Raw genomic sequence first — 18,411 nt, forward strand, 5'->3', positions numbered from 1 at the left:
TGCCTGACCTCCAGCATTTCTCTCTCCGGCCTGCTACCTGTTATCTGCCTGCTACCTGCTCCGGCCTGCTACCTGCTACCTACCTGCTATCTGCCTGCTATCTGCCTGCTACCTGCCTGCCACCTGCTTGCTACCTGCTCCGGCCTGCTACACAGCTCACCACTGAACCTGTCTGCATCTAGGTAATCCTCCTGCTGTGGACCTTGCCTCCACTCAGCAACACCAGACTCACTCCTTGCCGGATCTCGCTGAAGATCACTGGGAACAAAGACTTTTCACCCTGCCACTGTTAAGAACTGTTTTAGACTACAGTGAAAAATAAAGTTCATTACCAATTAAGATCTCGTCTGCCTGTGCTGCATTTGGGTCCTCACCATACCCGTGACACAGTGCAGAATCGTTCTATTTAGATTTATGATATTCACTGCACTCAGAAACGCTGGACATGACGATACTTATCTTGCAAATGGAAAACATAAGTGTAGTCGTTGTCCTTACATCTGAAGGTCAGAGTCCTGCACTAAAGTTGCCGTGTTGAAGGCAGACAGCTGGAAGTCAGATTCAGCAGGGAGTCCGTATCTGACCATGTATTTGTTTTCCATTTATCCCACCGGCAAAGAAATAATCCCATACATTTACCCAAGTGACTTTCAACCTCTGTGTTCACCTACAGCAACAAGACCACTTAGACTCAGTAGGCGTCCTGTTGCACATCTAATGGTGTGTGTGTGCATTCATGTACTAATATACATATACATGTGTGTGTCGGTCTCTCGGACCAGCTGTGCCCAGGATGACCTCTGGCCTCTGAGTGTTTTGCTCTGACATGACATTTTGTCTTCATCACGGCGTGGCGACTGGAGCCAGCACTCAAATAACAGCTGGATGTCTCAGCAGGGAGTCTATTTACACACACTTGCACGCACACACTCGAATGTAGCTGGGTGCTCATTGTATAGAGGGTGCGTACATGCTCTGTGTTCTTACTGCTCTATCCTCTCTGTTTTGTCGTTCCTCACCCCCTCTCCCTGAAGACTCTTGTGCTGTCGCGTCTATTCTTGTGCCTCTCTTTGTCCTCAGTAATGTCTTGTGAGCTCTGCTCCGCTTTGTGGTGCCATTGTCTTGACAAGTGATTGAAGCTGCCTGTTTTGGCACAAAGGGGGGAAATGATCAGGCTCCTTGTGCCAGAAGATGACCGTCTGCTGTGATCGCAAAAATCCCTTGAGTACATCTCTTATGTTGTTAAATCTCAATATATACGCTGTATCTGTGGTACTGGGGTTCCCAAAGTAGGGGTCAGGACACCCTGGGGGGTTAGGGAGACACAGAGAAAGGGGTCGCAAGACGATGATAACAATTTAAAAACAATTAAAATAAAGGGGCTGAACGATTTGGGGCCCCCTGCCTCCACAGTGACATCCAACTTTCATACCTTCCCCATGAGCCTCCCCTCGGTCGAGTTGACAGTGTGATTAGATTTTCAGGCACCCTGCTGCATAACTTTGCATAGTGATGAAGAGAAACTGATTTTCTTCAACCTGCTCTGATGCTTTAAGATACTGAGTAAATTGCATCCATGTGTTAGATGATGAGAAAAACAGTTTTAGCTCAAGTCACATAGGCTTAATATCACCAGTGGCTTTTGTTCAAGGTCACCTGAAACGTGTGCTTGCTAGCACACCGAACTTAGATGGAAGAACACGATAAAACTTGTTATCTGACAAACATCAGCATTGTCACTGAGAGCCTGTTATATGCTGACTTTAGCATTTAGCTTCAAGCAACACTGCACCCCTTCAGTAATATCTTGTTCTGCTTAAGATGAACAAACCGAAACACGTGTAACTACCAGTCTAATTTAACCATAACTCTTTTTGTAGTGTAGACAAGAATCGTCCTTTCTACACTTACATATATTCCATATTACTATTCATGTCCCTTTCTTCTGCGTTCCCGTCGTGTCACTATGTATCATTTTGACAACCTGTTACATTAGCGCATCTCATAGGAATAGCAAGATTATCATGACTGCCATTCATCTTTTTGGCTCTTCAATTATACATGCTATACAGTCTCGTCTCACACATTCTGGCTTCCGCAGGGGGAAGAAGGTTGAACAGAATCTCTAAGATCTGTGTAGCAAACGGTGGCTGCAGGATGAGCTTTGTGAATACGCCTCCCTGCACGACCCTGGATGCACCGTTAGAAGGACATTAAGAAACCATTACATTATCAGACGGGTCTGTGGTTGTTTTGTGATTAAGTAACGTAATTAAAAACGTTCTTACACATTCTAAACCTGCATTGATTTCCTACAATTACTTTCTACAGCCCCAAGGGAACAGGCCTAAATTGCTGCAATAAAGGCTGACTGTTGTAAATGGTAAATGGTGATCAACAAAAACAGAGCAACTTCAAATTTTGCATCCTTGTGATGAAAATACAAAACTGAATTATAGAATCAAAGCTTTCCAAACCTGGTGTCTTCCTTTGAGCCTCCAAACTGTGGAATAGTTTAAGCTTTAAACCCAAGTATCGAGAAAAATGTTGGTTTGCTGCCAGGAATTTAAAAAAAGAAGCATCCATGAAGAAATAGACTCTGAACACTGTAAATATTTACATATAAATTGAGCAAAAATGAGATCAACACTGGTGAATCAAAAACAAAGGATTAGGGATTAGTACCAAGAATTTATTATTAAGTCCTCTGTAGAATACATGTATGTTTACATTTTTGTATTTTATGGATACGTGCTTATTTTCTGTACAAAAAAACACAAAAATGAAAAAATATCAAAACCTAACATATCAAATCCAGACATCAGCAATAATATACAGTTAAATAAAGGTAACTAAGAATGCTGGTGTTTTTTTGCCATCAGAGGAATCTAATACAATGCAACACAAATAATGATCATTCAAAAAAGCCAAGAAACAATGAGAATCAAAGAGAAAAATAATAGAGAGGGTATTTGAAGGTGTTGGTGTTCTTAACAATAAGTTAGAAATTATTTTAAATAAGTGGTTTATAATGAATGTCAGTCTTAGTTCTGCTTGGTCGTTGTCCTCTAGTGTATGGCTCCTCTTTGTCATCCTCATATGTTTCTATTTGAATATACATATATATCTTTTTTTTCTTTCCAGTTTTGCATCCATTTGAAGCGTCATCAATGTGCCCACTTGTTCACCGTGACTTTTCATGCTGTATTCTCACACTCGGTCACAGGACAACTGTCTATGACATTTGCTTATTCAAATACAACCCCCGGGAAAAGTTCAGGACATTTCCTCCAGTTCAGTGCATGAAATATATTAACATATATAATTTTGTAGTATAAAGAAAATATCTAGTAGGACCCATTATATAGTGATTTAACAACATGTCCTAAACAAAAAAATATGATATTTTAATTCCTGAGCTTCAGGGCTGGCAGGTGGATTTTGTTGCCTTTGGATGGGGCCAGGCTATCTGTTTCCCCCTAGTGCCAGTCTTTATGCTAAGCTAAGCTAATTAGCTGTTGGTGGTGGCTACATATTTACATAAACTTGTAAGTTGTAAATAAATATTCCTTTAACCTCAGGCTCTGAGCAGACCCTGAATTATATAATTCAACATGGAAATTAGATAGCAGTCTCAATGTCTTCAGAATACACATGCATGCACAGGACTTGACATCATCACAGGATATTCAGATGAAAATGTGTCATCACTCATATTACCCTAAGGGTATGTGATGAGGGAGGTTTAAAGGGAGGAAGGTGTTGATGAGAGAGGAAAGGCATCACCTGGATGTGACATTTTGTAATGCTTGTCTTGTCTTAACGACCACTCCAAGCTTCACACAATGGGTCACATTCACACACATTCATACAGAACTTGTTCTATACATAGACTGTGAGTTTAACACACAGACACAACCACACACGGATGGTTCATCATCGAGGGCAGTTTGGGGTTCAGAAGTCCGTAAATACACTGGAGAAGCGGGGGGATTGAACTGCACACCTTACAATTAGTGGACGACCCGCTATACCTCCTCAGCTGCAGCTGCCTTAAATGTCATGGTACAAGTCAGGTAATTGGCTTCTGCAAAACTGGAAAAAGGTCACACACACACAGTCAGTCTGAGAACCCCCTGGTGAGTGTCCACACTCGCAGGTGACTTAATTCAGAAACCATAAGAAATGCACTTGGTTTCATTTATTTAATAGCCATCTTGTAAATAAAGTACAGTGTGAAACAGCAGATTGCTCCCTCGGGTCATATTGATTGTTTTTTCACACTTGGACTTCACTCGAATGCTCTGTCCAGCTCTGCTTGTTAATTTACAAAGAGATTAAACAGCAGTGCAAGGAGAAAACCAACGTAACGGTTTTGTTTTTAAGGTTTTGTAAGGAGAAAACTTCCCCACCTCAAGATGTACAGTATGAATATCACACCAAAACATATAGGTTACAGCATCGAAAATCTGCACAGCAAAACTCTTATATTACAGGGTAATCTATCATTGAGAGCTCCAGTCTCCATGACCAGACTGCCTCTCCTCTTTGACTTTAAGATCAACAATATCTGTCCATCTTTACTGTTCGAATCTTCTCACCTGTGGAGCCACCACACAGCTTCTCACTCAGCCAATCAGTGGAGTGGAGTCTTTTGGGACTGAAATGGTCCATTGGGGACTGCAGGTAACGAGGAAACCAGCTGTAGTGAGGTTGATGTAAGGCGTTAGAGTGGGAAAAAACCCGTCATCCTCTGCTCCCAGGGACATCTTGTTTACCAGTACCGCTAGCTCGCCCTTCTTTTCTACTTCCTTTTCCACTCAGCCATTTTGCTGTAATCAGTGTCAGCTTTCCAGCAGGCTTTTCAGATGTACAACTATCAGGTGATGCTTTTGAACAAAAACCCACTACTTCTGCACCAATCTTCTGTACCTTTCTCTCCAGCTTCCATCCAAACCTTCTCTGCACTCTCCCAATTCCAGCCTCTGCTGGCGATCAGACAGTCCGCTCACGATTTGACCGGCTGCAGGCGTCCAACGGGAGTCAAGCCAAGTGGCTGCATGCTCGAGCTCTTGCACAGCATAAATTCTACACATGCTGTTGCTGTCTGACCCTGTTTTTCTATTTTTCACTCTTCCCCCCAGTGTCCCTCCTTTCATTTCTTCATACCTCCCATGAGATACCTCTGTTCCTACACTTTCACACTAACCCCACAAATCTGTATCTGCCAGCTGCTTCCTCACTAGCCCAGGACGTGGCATAGAAACTCAACTCTTGTTTCCACGAAGTCCAGAGTTTGCTTATATAACTGAAAATAGTTTAAAGAAGAGTAATGTTTTTCTTAAGGAATTTCCATTTCCTCCCACAAGCTGCTGTTTACAATAACCATGGAGAAACAGAACATTTTAAAGCCCATAGACAAGGAAGTTGTATTGTAATTAGAAGGTTACTTTTTACCATTCCACTTGAAGGTGGAAGATTTTACCCACAACTCAACACACACTTTATTGGCCTCCTTCCTCTTTTTCCTGATAAAACAAGTTGTAAGATCTCTGTTTAGTTATAGAGAGGTGTCACCAAAGAGCTCAGTAGCGATCACACCCTTCCATACGGTAGCACCTGTGCCTTCATTAATCTAGACCCTTAGCGTAGTGTGGTTGCCATGGAAACAGAAACGGGGGAGAAAAGTCCATCACTCAGGCGAACGTCTTGTTTGCCGGAGTGGAGTTGTGCAGAGGGGTTGATCGTTGAGGGTTGATTAGTTGTGTTGTTTGTTTCCCTGCTCTCTCAACTCGTTCGTTCACCATCAAATGTTTTCGACACTTAATGCTGAGATTTCCACCTCTTGATGAGTTTAGAGCAACGGAAGCTGTGAGTTTAATCATTCAATTGATTTCCCGCAGGTGCAATCAGTGGCCACCCTATAATCAATGGGCGGCAACTGTGTTGTACAAACTGCCTTTAATCTTGTGGTTGTCATTGCAACACCAAGCTAATGTTGTAGAGCACTGAAGACCAGCCGCCATCACAGGACACACGTCTGGACATTGGAAACCAATATTCAACCATTTACCTGATTAAGTCAATAGTCTGACTAAGACACTGCTACGTAAACAGCATTGTCTGATTACTTTAATTACTTTAATTTAGTCATATTAAGAAAAAACAAAGTATAGTAGAGTATTCTGACCTTAGTCACATTATGTAGACATGTTTAAGTCTGTATCACAAAATGTCCTATTGGAGTTTCAAAAGCCTTTTGTGACATACAGTACATAGAGTAATTACCAACTGCTTGAGGACACATGCCCCTGGTGGGGTTTCAATAGGACGGAATATTGACGTCAGTATCAGACTATGCTCTTTACCATGTTGAGAGGAATAAGAATGGAAATCTATTTGCAACTAATGTTAACATCATGGCTTCATCTTGTTCTGTCCTGAAGAAGTATCTCTGCTCAGAGGACGAACCATCACCACTCGTTGCAGGAGACCATCGTCACCATTAGCTTCCAGGGAGAAAAGAGTAAATTTATAGATTGAACCTGAAGAAGCTACCAGCAAAATGTGTTGTATGTTGTTAGTAAAGTTCTTTCAGTGTGCAGTGGGTCATTTTCTACTCTGCTGTATGGATTTCAGGGTGGCACAGTGCAACCTGCACAGTCTATGTGGGTCTTCTCAAACTACTCCAGCTTAATCCCAGTCCAAACACATGTAGATTATTTTGAATTACTTGAACACTCTAAAATGACCATAGGTGTGAATGCATGCTTGACTCTGTCTTTTCTACAGCTACATCCGCACGACTACATTTTGGTTTTAAAATGTGCCTAAATGGAAAGGTTTGGAAACGCAGCTGACCCACTTTTAGAATGAAAATTCTGTGTCTGTCAGAGTTTCACTTCATCTACATTCCAAGAAAAAAATTACCTGTTCTTTTTGCTATTATTGTTTCTATTTCGTAAGATCTGCTGTAATTAACCAGCTTCCGTGCGATCGGTCTATTTACAGCAGCAAGCACACACCGATATGTGAGTGATCATGTGATTTGCGTCTTACGGTACTATTGATGGGGATTATAACTGATTCAGAGATGAATGGAGATCGTTTCAGCTTCAGTAAAACTATGATCAACTACTTATGATTGGTGTTAAGATTTAGTTGATTCTACAGATCTTATTTGAAGTCCTTGCACAAAATATTGCAGTAAATTGAACCATCAGTTGTGACACAGATCATAAAGTTAATTAACTGAAGTAGGCATCAGTTTGGCTGAAACACTGAATAAATATGTTCCTGTGGCTTAAGATGTTTTTAAATAAGTCATGTGCTCAGCTCCAGCTGGCAGAGCCAACATCATGACCACTTCTCTGCAAGTCGCGGAATGTGATGTTTTTATGATCCACTGAGAGGGCAGTTGATTGCCTGTGTGTGTGATTACTTGCTTTTACTTGAATTACTGCTTCATTCAATTTCCCCAATCCCCTGAGCCCCTGTAGTCTTTAGTGATACTGTGGATCTGACAGCTTGTCTGCAGGTCTCATGCTGTGGCTGAGCCAAAATGGTTATCAGAGATTCTGATAGGTGACAGATTGGAAGCTGGATTGATGCATAATGCAGCACCTGTTCAGTCTGCAGATGCTGGGGTTGATATATGCATATGGTAGGTGGATGGACGGATAGATAGATAGATAGATAGATAGATAGATAGATAGATAGATAGATAGATAGATAGATAGATAGATAGATAGATAGATAGATAGATAGATAGATAGATGGATGGGTGGGTGGGTGGGTGGATGGATGGATGGAAGGATAGATAGATAGATAGATAGATAGATAGATAGATAGATAGATAGATAGATAGATAGATAGATAGATAGATAGATAGATAGATAGATAGATAGATAGATACATGGATGGATGGATGGATGGATGGATGGATGATGTATCAATGGATGGATGGATGAGCAGACAGACATGGGTTATGATCACTGCATTACAAATGTCTAAGATGCTCAGAGAGAGAATAATGTGTTTTGATTCTGTCCTCCACAGTTCACTTCTTATCTGTCTGCATTTTGTTCCCTTCTCCCCAGTGCTGTCATCAAGCTGTTATTCATCCCTGCATCATGGGAGCTCATCAGCGGTGTGACAGATACAATATATGAGGACTTAGAGGTCGGCATGGAGACTGACAGCTATACCTCCGGCCCAGCCACCGCTGACTGGGTTGGGACGGTGGCCGGTCTGGAGGGAACAGGAGTCCTACAGGAGCAGGGAGGAGGGGGCTCGTCCAGCAGCCCCGTGTCCTGGTACATGCCATACTCGCTGGGCTTCCAGGTGTCGCTCACAGCCTTCCTCATGCTGGAGCTGGTGCTGGGCTTCAGCAGCAACCTGACAGTGCTGGTTCTCTACTGCTCTCAATCCAAGTTAGTGGATTCAGTGAGCAATATGGTCACTGTAAATCTGCATATATTGGACGTGGCGGTGTGTGTGCTGTGTCTGCCGCTCACGCTGGTGGTGGTGGTGCTGCCTCCAGGACCAAACCTGGCCCTGATCTGCTGCTTCCATGAAGCCTGCGTCACATTTGCAAGCATCTCCACAGCCATCAACATCCTGGTCATCAGCTTGGACCGATATGACATTTCAGTGCGGCCGGCCAACAGGATGCTGACCACACGCAGAGCAGCGCTGCTCCTGGCTGCTGTTTGGGTCACGTCAGTAGCTGTGTTTTTTATCCCATTCTTGGAGGTGCAGTGGTCCAGCGGAGAGGGATCACAGGAGAAAGGGCAGGCGCCACCCGTGTCTTTGTCATCACATGGCACCAAAGTGGGGCCAGCATGGCGTAACCTGACCCTGCTGTGTATCGGTGGACAGGGCTATCACACAAGCCTGGGAATGTATTACCATCTTATCCTGCAGGTACCCATCTTCTTCACCACCGTGGCAGTCATGCTCTTCACCTACTCCAGGATACTTAGAGCTTTGAACATCCGCATCGGCTCCCACGTGAAGAAGACCCAGCGGTTCAGGGGACCCTCCTGCAGCGGGCTCCACAAGAGACACAAGAAAAAGAAAGCTGGGATAACGGTGATCGATGGCGGGGAGTTGGGAGGGGAGCAGAGCAACACAGATGGTACCAAACAGCTCAGCCACCCTCCCCTCATTCCTTCCTCCTCCCCTACACCCACAGCCACCTCTCCCCCTGCCCTGTCCTCGTCCGCCCCTCTGGTCATCTCTGAAATGGGTGCGGCCACCGCTATGCCAGCCACGATGGGTGTTCAGGCCTCGGTGTCAGCTATCATTGCCTTGCGGAGGGCAGTGCGGCGACATAGGGATCGACGAGAGCGCCAGAGGCGGGTCTTCAGGATGTCCCTCATCATCATCACCACCTTCCTGGGCTGTTGGGCTCCCCTTTCTGTGACCAACTTGCTAATCCTTGGCATGGGCCCGAGTGACACACTGATCAGCCTGCGCCTCTGGTTCCTGGCCCTCGCTTACGGCACCACTGTCTCCCACCCTCTGCTCTACGCTTTCACCCGACAGAAGCTACGCCGTGCCCTCCGCGCCAAGGTTAAAAAGAGGGTGGTGTCCCTGCTTCAAGTAGACCCTTCACCGGGGGGCACGATCATACACAACTCCTGGGTGGAGAACAGGAAAACCACCCGGCAGGTGCGGCTGGAGGCAAGTGAGGGCACTGACCGTTGCCAGGCAGAGGCCCTGTGAGACTGACACTATTATTGTTTCATTAGGAAACTCACTGCCGTGTGAAACCAGTGTAAGAAATGGGAAAAACACATTTCTACCTCTGGGAGATGATCCACCAGTAACCACCAGCAGCACGCCCCTTCTGGGCACAACTAACCTCACCTCAGGCAGGAGTAGGGGGAGGTTGCTGTCGTCACTGTAGTGTGCACAGTCTTTGCAGCTGAAGCAAATCATACACAACAAACACTCAAGTGTAAATAATTTGCACTCTGTCAAACACTGAAGTCTGTTTACATGAGGAGCTGCACGACAGAGCATTTTCACAGTGGTGCTTACATAACCGCTCCAAAGATTGTTTCACCAGCAGACGATCTGATCTGCCGCCTGCTCAGATGCTCCAAGGCAGCTTAAAAATTGTATGTTCCACTCCAAATATATGCTCCACAAGTCTCTGTATGTATTGAATATTGTTTCTGCCTTAATTCTGCTCTGAAAGTCCGGCTGGATGGCTGTTGTGCATTCCGAAAACACAGAGACATGAAATGTGAAGATGAGTTGAAAATGTGTCAGGGTTGACAAGGGCCAGTCCACAGAGAGCAGGTGAGGCACATGTCAGAGTACAATTAAAATGTGAAATATTAAATGCAGTTTGGCTTTAGGTTTAGTTATTATATGTTCAAATGTTACAGTGTTTATGTAAAACCCTGCGATTGCTCTTTTTTTTCCAGATTTGTATCAAATGGTGTAATACCTTGTTGGTGTGTTGTGTAGACTGCAGGGAGAAGCACAGGTATCATTCATGGGAAAGGTTTGTTAGTGGGAAAATACGCTTACTTGCGTTATTTCATAAAGTTCAATCATTCAGATCAACACAGAGTGTATATGAGAAATATAAAGCTACAGCAGCAGTGGCCTAGCATGGCTTAGCACTAAAAAGCAGAAAAGCAGAACCAGTTAGCGTGGTTCAGTTAAAAAAAACAAAAATAATTTCTGAAGGTTAGCTTTTGTAGAAATGAATGAAGCCATTTTTAGGTTAGACCTGTCTACCTGGCTGCTGGCTGTAGCTTCATATTTACCACACAGACACGAAAGTGAATGTTATCAATCTTCTCAGAATTTTGGCAAGAAAGTGAATAAATGTATTTTCTATTCTTTAAACTGCTAAGATATATCAGATGTTAATAGAATCCCTGGTAACGAGTTCAAATGAAACTGTAAAAATGGACAGATGTTGAACTTAATAACCGGAAATCCTCCAGCATAATGAAGCTTAGTACATCACCAAAAATGTAAGTCTCGAAATTAACTGTCAAGTTCAGTCACTACAATTCTGGCCAATCTCAATAAAACCTAAAGCTTGAATAGTATTTATGGCCGACCTGTTGTTTGGAGATGATGTTAATTGTGACTCAGTTTTGGCATGCTTAAAGCATGCGACTCTCTTGTGGAATATCTTTTATGTACATGATGTAGATATTGACCAGATTTGAATTTACTACATGTGAAGTCTACAGTATGAGTCACTTGGTCTGTGTGATTAGAGATCGACTTTTCTAGATCAGACAAGTGTTTCGGTTACAGCCGGGCCGTCTGTGTCAGGACATCCGGTCCCATGGGTCATCTCAACCTAAGTGTCCAGCAAACACAAGAGAGAAACTGTCACTACACTCGAGCGCTGACAGCTTGGTGATATTTTCAATAGAACTAGTGTTTGCTGTTGGCTTTGTTGTAGGCTACCTGCTTGTGTGTTCACTGCTGTAATGCTGTACTCACACCAGGGCTCAGTTCAGAGGCCATGTGATTTCTGTTGCACACTTGATGCAATCCTGAATGTAAACACACACACACACACACACACACACACACACACACACACCATAGACTTTATATAAATATAGATGCCATGTCTCCACATCCTACCACTAAAGAAGTGAAGATTGGGGATTATACACACACTTGACCAAGAGAAAGTCAGTTTAGCTGACAGTCATGATCTTTCATCCTGTTCTCATGATGCTCAAATTACTATTTATAATGAAAGTTAATGGAAAAATGTGTGTGAACTTTACTGCAGCCAGTCACTAGGTGGCATCAAGAGGATTTGCCTTCACTTTAGGGGGGCAGTCATGTCTTTCATCTTTATATACATATATATACAAACGCACACAAATTATACTGTATGATCACCAGGAATATGCTATCTTGATAAGTTTTCTTCATGGTGTTGTTTTAATGTGAATGTATCACCATACAAATTGATTTATAGAATATATCAATAAATATGAAATATTGAGGTCTAAACATTTTCTGCTTTTACCCTCAGTGAATCACCTTAGAATTTATATATTCTCTTTACTGTGATGTTGGAGATTATGTTACAGTTACTGTATTAAAAAGATATAGACTATACTGTAAAATCCAGGGTTAAAGGGCTCCCAGGCTTTATTTGGCTAAAAAGCTTGGTAACCTCTGGCCTGGGTGAAACTGCATTTTTTTTTTCTTGAAGAAATAGACTTTAGAGGAAAACCTGTTGTGAGGGACTTGCATGAGGACAACAAAGTCACATGCACATGGAGTTATTTCCCCTAATCTGTATGCAGAGAGCACGTGCTTTCATTTCGAGATAATAATTTCCTCATTCACCTTCAATTTGCAGCGCTCTCCCTTCAAACCCCTGTCCTTTCTCTCAAATAGCACTTGCTCATATGCAAATGTTGCCATCAGCTCAAATCTGTTTGTCTGCAGTAAGATATGCTGTTGCTACACAAAAGCACATTTCCTGTTTACAGTTAGTAACTATGTTTTAACCCCTTCAAAATGTACCGTTGACTGACGAGTGCAGGAGGGGGCATTGGGGTGATCGGCCCCTCAAGGTTTTTTTGTGAAGGGCTGCCTGTGGCACTTATTAAGAAGAACATTTAGCTGTTAATGAACTTTCATGTGCATGACATGCCCTCGGACTCCATGCATGCAGTGAAACAGCAGCAGGCCAATAGCTATCACCACTGCCACATAGTACAAACATACACTCTATTTAATTTCATTAGATATGATATATCATTTTCTTTATCCCTGTCTCATCTTCAAGGTTTAACATGGCCTTGTGTCCCCCTCACGGAGTCAGTTAATAAGAGAAGGACAGCAGGTCAATCACACAGAGGACTGTGTTGTGCAGCACAGACGGAGCAAGTTTGGCAAACAGTCTTTTCTCAGTCGCTAACTAATAATTTACCTGTTTGCTTGAGAAACAGTAGTAATTATCGAATTATTAAATACAAACTTAAGACATCGACTTAAATCAAACCAAAGTTGTGATCATGTGTAATCATTCCACATCTTATGTAATGTGGTTGTATTTGTGGCTTTCTATTGTATTGCGTGTTATATTGCCTTTCATAATGCATTTTAATCATGGGTTACTTGCTTGTTTTTTATCAGCAGTAGTGTTTTAATCATGGGTTTGTTACATAGTAAGTTTTGATTGTACGTATAATGCAATTTAAATATCTGTAGATATTTGTAATAATTTAAAATTGGTCGTTAAATTTATTTCAGGATGCTTTTTTAAAAACTGGGTCAGGGCAATAGATGAAAATTAGCGCACACAACTAACTCTGGCTCATTTACACTGTTCTGTCTGTTAATGAGCATTGTGTAAATAAACAAAAAGGCCTAAATAAATATAGTGCTAAGCTAAACAACACCATTTGGACGCAGCCAAACCTGGCTGCAATAACACACGCTGGTATTGCAATTCTCTGTAGCCTGTGACTCCTTCTTGCACAGGAAACACACTGTTTTCAACATGTGCTTATACTTAAAACAACCAGACCTCTGCCTATATGATACAGCAAGTATGTGGTAATATACAATCAAATCAAAGTTCACTGTTGAACTATCTTTGTGAGGAGAAGCCACGCTTGACTGTTCTCAGTGGGTGCATCCATGTGGAGTGTAGGTGCCTTCAGTAGGCACTGATCAGCGCTTACCTGGCAGTGTTCCTCTCCTGCTCCTCCCTGCAGCTTGCACTATATGCACACCAGCTCTAAAGCTGCCTTTGAAAACTTAACGTGGGCTCGGTGCTACGTGGGCGAGGAGGCGCTGCAGACCTCTGTGGTATAGGAAAGAGAAGGTCATGAATGTGGGATGAGGCCTGCAGGGCAAAGTCATTCAGCAGCACTTAAAACCAAGAGAGAACAATCAGGCCTCTGCTACTGCTCGTTTTCAGGATCTTTACATTTAAATATAACCTGTGGCTCAAAATGAAATAGCATTAAATTCCTGAAATATTCTTCTGACAGTAATCAGCCCATTAACAGAGAGAGGGCGTAATATTTTGCAACTAGGGTTTGCCCTCTGACGTTAGGATTAGATAGTTTTTTATTTTGCTTCAACAAATCTTTGCTTACACAAATTGAAGAAAAAATACTGGAATCATGGTGTAATCCTCATTAGCATCAAAATATAATGAGTTATTCTCAAACAGATTGTAACAATAATTTGGCCGTAATACTGACACTAAAACCTGACACTAAAACCTGAGAGCGCCCTCTAATGTTAGTCCTAGTTATTAGGAATTTATGCTCCTGCCCAAAGTCATCCAGGCCGAAATAGCTCAGTTGGGAGAGCGTTAGACTGAAGATCTAAAGGTCCCTGGTTCGATCCCGGGTTTCGGCAGTGTCCTTTTAGTTTTTAACTAGAATGATGTTGGATAATACCACCATGGCCAGATAATCATACACAAGGCTTTAGTTCTGAGTACAACTATAAAACAGGTCAAATAAACAAAACAACTAAATATATATAACTAACTCAGCAAAATCATTGACGGGTCACAGTTATTGGTCTATTGATAGCAGCAAAGGTGCACAATGAATATATTTTGAAAATTGTTCTTTATTCATTGAATGGCTGTATAGATGGCATTTCAGGGGCCAATCAGATTTCAGCTGGGGCTAGTGCCTGGTAATTTCTTTTGGACCTAAAATCCTGTAACTCCCTTCGAACCTTCCACGCTCTGAGGCCATCACTTCACCAACTTCAGTGGAAATCAGTAGTCATTTTTTTGTGAATTCCTGCCAACAATTATACCAACAAACAAACATAGGTGAAACAGAATCTCCTTGGTGTAGGTTATAAAACTGCCATAGGCATTATGTAAAAACATTGAGGTTTGAAACTGAGAAATTACAGGTGATCTTTGCTGATGAAACAAAATAAAACTTTTCACTCTATGATTCTCCTAGTAGCTCGACTATGCTCACAATGAATAATTGCTCAAATTATTCAAATGGGACATTGAATAATACCCACAACAAAGACAAGAGCAAGACAGATTTGAATCAACACAACTTTAATAGAAAGAGTAAGTAGAATCAAGCTGTGAGGACACGTGCAGTTTCAGTCTTACTGCTGGCCGCTGTCTAACCAGCATCCTTTCACCAACATTATGAGATGATCATAGGACGCCTTGGAAGAGTTCATGTGAGGTTTTTGCAAAAACAATTTCTGCAGGGATTGGCGCAGTAATTGAAAATGCTCTAAAGCTCGAGCTCGGAAAAAATCTCCTGAGTCATCTCTGGTAAAATCTGACCTCATGTTCAGAACTGGAAGTCGACAGGATACAGCTCCATGGGTCTGCTGGTGGTGAGTAACCTCAAATCTGAAGACTTGACATGGTGCCAAGATGTGTCTGTTGACAGTCACGTCTCAGTGTCTGAAAAAAATCCACCACAAAGAGCCTGTGTGGGTTTTGATTATTGGTCATGTATCAGAACCATGAGCCACGCTTTTGGGTTGTTGCTGCACCGGGAACTGATCCTCTGGGCTTTGTTTGCGTTCTTTATCTTGTTTATGGTCCTCTATTGATTTTTATAACAGCAAAGTACTTTTAATGCTGAATGGCAAAGAAAAGACATGTAGTGCTGTAAAGAGGCAGGAAAACCCGCTTTGAGGCAAACGTTACAATGATGTATTGACTGAAGGGAAACTGAGTAGAGCGGCTGCTGATGTGAACATGCAGTCCTCTTCCAAACAACCATACATTGCTGGCATGAACGTACACTGATAAAAATGCAGAAGTGTTTGAATCACACCAGCACAGCATTTCGTAACAGTGAATAAAAAAAACATCAACCTAAGAACGTGATTTGGATCTCTGTGCTCTCGGTTTAACATCTGCCACAAATGCTGTGTCTGTAATGGCTTCAGCACCGTGGCTGACCTCTTCCATTGTGGTCTCCCTGCTCACTGGCTGTTTGGCAAAAACGATCTGTTTCAGGCCATAAATGGTTAAGTTCATTTTCGGCTCCAAATAAGTTTGGTTATTATTGTTACACATTTAAAGTCGTTTAAAACATCTGCGTCTCTAAACCTGTGACATTATCAACCTGTAGCTGTGTGGTATCACTGTGTCCCTATATCTAGTATCTCAGCAATTTGACAAATTACTCTTTATAAACCCTAAATCATAACCTCTGTATTCTCTATCTTTAAATTTTTGCACCTGTATGATAACCTTTCCCCCCCCATGCAAGTATAATTTACTGTCTCTCTGTAAGTGCATGGTTATTATTTTTCGGATCAGATTTATAAGTGTCTCTATAGTGTATACAGCAGTTTAGTGCACTTGGTCAGAGTGGCACAGGAGGGTCAGGACTCGGGAGTAGTGAATCTCCCCATTCACAAGAGATCAGTTATCTCAATCTCAACGTGTTTTTTTGTGGGGGGGGGTTTGAGTATTATTTGCTTTTGAATCCTTAATTATCTGTGAAGTCTCCATCAGTTTAATTCTGGAATTGAGCTGGTTTGTGAGACTTAACGGTGAGATATAATTATCATTATGATGATAACATGACAGAAGTTTTAAATGCAAAGCCACCTGTTACCTCTTGAGAACCTTTTCCAGCATAAACGCTGACCGTGGACCAGTGGACCTCATTGGGACCAGAGCACAAACCAAATAAAGGTCAGATGATAGTTGTGGTTAGGTTGAGGTTACGGTTATGGAGTGATAGTGCAGTTTACTACACCATATTGTAACTTCATTGTATTCACAACGAAGCTTTTGGCTCCTAAGCCACTTTTAGATTAATAGGGCAAAAGGGCCCAAGTATATGATGCTATCTTAGAGGGTTTTGTTAAGAAAATGTAAGTAAAGTATGGAAAAACACATACCTACACCACATCTGATGTTAGAAGGCCCTCTGGTGGGTAAACTTAGAAATGCGGGGCCGGATACGCTTATACATGCCGAAATAGCTCAGTTGGGAGAGCGTTAGACTGAAGATCTAAAGGTCCCTGGTTCGATCCCGGGTTTCGGCATTGACGCTTTTTACATGCATTCTGCTTGAAAGTGATAAAACATTAATACCCTGATTCTACGAAATGGTGTGTCTTCTATATGTAGCAAGGCTACAGTTGATATAACCAGTAATCAGTGAAGAGTAAACTCAGAGCTTTCTACATCAGGATGGTAACAAGAGTTCTTCATCTTCATTCAGTGCAGGGCAATGCATTCAGAAATTCACCATCTATGATCCATTTTACAGGCTTCATGCCATAAATGACTAAAGTCAACTCCTGCCTTTTGGTATTAATAGTATAAGTACACCATCGTAGTTTATTACTTATTCATGAATTAATTATTCAGGTTTGAAGCGCTTGTTAAATGATAAATTAACTAAAAACTAGTTTGAACTTAATATTAAATGAACTTTCCCAAAAAAACTTGTGTGTATTTATTTATTATTTAATACATTTTTTCCAGGAGGAAACATTTTGAACGATAATAACATTTAGCAGCAGTAGTACATTTAAATGCCACTAGATGGAGTGATAGCGTTTCAAGACAGTGAACAGCCTGAGGAGACTGTAAACAATGTGGATATTTTTAAAGGCAAACTCAAAACCTGCCTTTGTATTTGGGCTATTGATTTATACATCTTAGTTGTTTTAGACATATATCATTTTTCCTAACATATTTATTCATCAAATTATTTACTTACCTTTTTAGTATTTTATCTTTATCATTTTATCTTAACTTGCCCTCGATGTTTTCTCATTTCAGAATTATGAGCTTTCTGACAATTTTTTTATATACTTGGATACGGAGAGATGGAGGGAAGGTGCGTTATTTGTATTGCTGTAATTCTGTAAATCAATTTGTGTTGCGTTGTTTGTGTGAAAAGTGCTTTGCAATAAATTCAGAATGATTAAAGATTATTGTTGTAAATAAAATGACTCAATTGCAGGCACATTTCATAGCAGTAGTTAATACAGAGTATCACAAAGCCACCCACTGCTTGGCTGTAGTTGAAGATGAAAAATTTGCCAATATAAAATAAGCAAAGAACTGTTGAAGAACTGCAGCCACTGAGAGAAAAACAAAACTAAATCTACCAACTTTGACGTGTATTGAGGAGCTGGCATAGAGAAGAACTAAGAGTTGGGTCCATTGAGTTTCAGTCAGGTCCAGTTGAAAACATTTGGCACAAATTCTGTTATTATGTAACCGATGTGTTACATACTGTATTTAGGTCACAGCAGACCTCGGATCATGCATGGGGAGCCTCAGCAGGACTGCAGCTGGTTTATAGGACCTCCTATGATACGTTTGGAGATTCTGGGCTCAGATGTCCTAACCTGTCTGGCGGCCAGCCCAGGCCTGAGGAGGCAGGACAGCTACGGTACAAAGAGGCC

The 18,411-nt window shown here is 41.8% G+C and overlaps 1 protein-coding gene and 2 non-coding genes across 3 annotated transcripts; all 3 read left to right on the forward strand.

Annotated features, from left to right (window-relative positions):
* Nucleotides 1–8,187: 8,187 nt before the first annotated feature.
* LOC133000581 (G-protein coupled receptor 22-like) lies at nucleotides 8,188–9,729 on the forward strand. The gene has a single exon (XM_061070527.1). The coding sequence runs from the start codon at nucleotides 8,188–8,190 to the stop codon at nucleotides 9,727–9,729; it is 1,542 nt and encodes a 513-aa protein (XP_060926510.1).
* A 4,586-nt stretch (nucleotides 9,730–14,315) lies between these two features.
* On the forward strand, nucleotides 14,316–14,388 carry trnaf-gaa (transfer RNA phenylalanine (anticodon GAA)). The gene has a single exon. It is a non-coding gene; the product is annotated as a tRNA-Phe (tRNA).
* Nucleotides 14,389–16,961: 2,573 nt separating this feature from the next.
* trnaf-gaa (transfer RNA phenylalanine (anticodon GAA)) lies at nucleotides 16,962–17,034 on the forward strand. Its single transcript has one exon. It is a non-coding gene; the product is annotated as a tRNA-Phe (tRNA).
* Nucleotides 17,035–18,411: the final 1,377 nt, after the last annotated feature.

Source organism: Limanda limanda, chromosome 4 (genome assembly GCF_963576545.1).
Source record: "Limanda limanda chromosome 4, fLimLim1.1, whole genome shotgun sequence".
Classification (NCBI taxonomy): Eukaryota; Metazoa; Chordata; class Actinopteri; order Pleuronectiformes; family Pleuronectidae; genus Limanda; species Limanda limanda.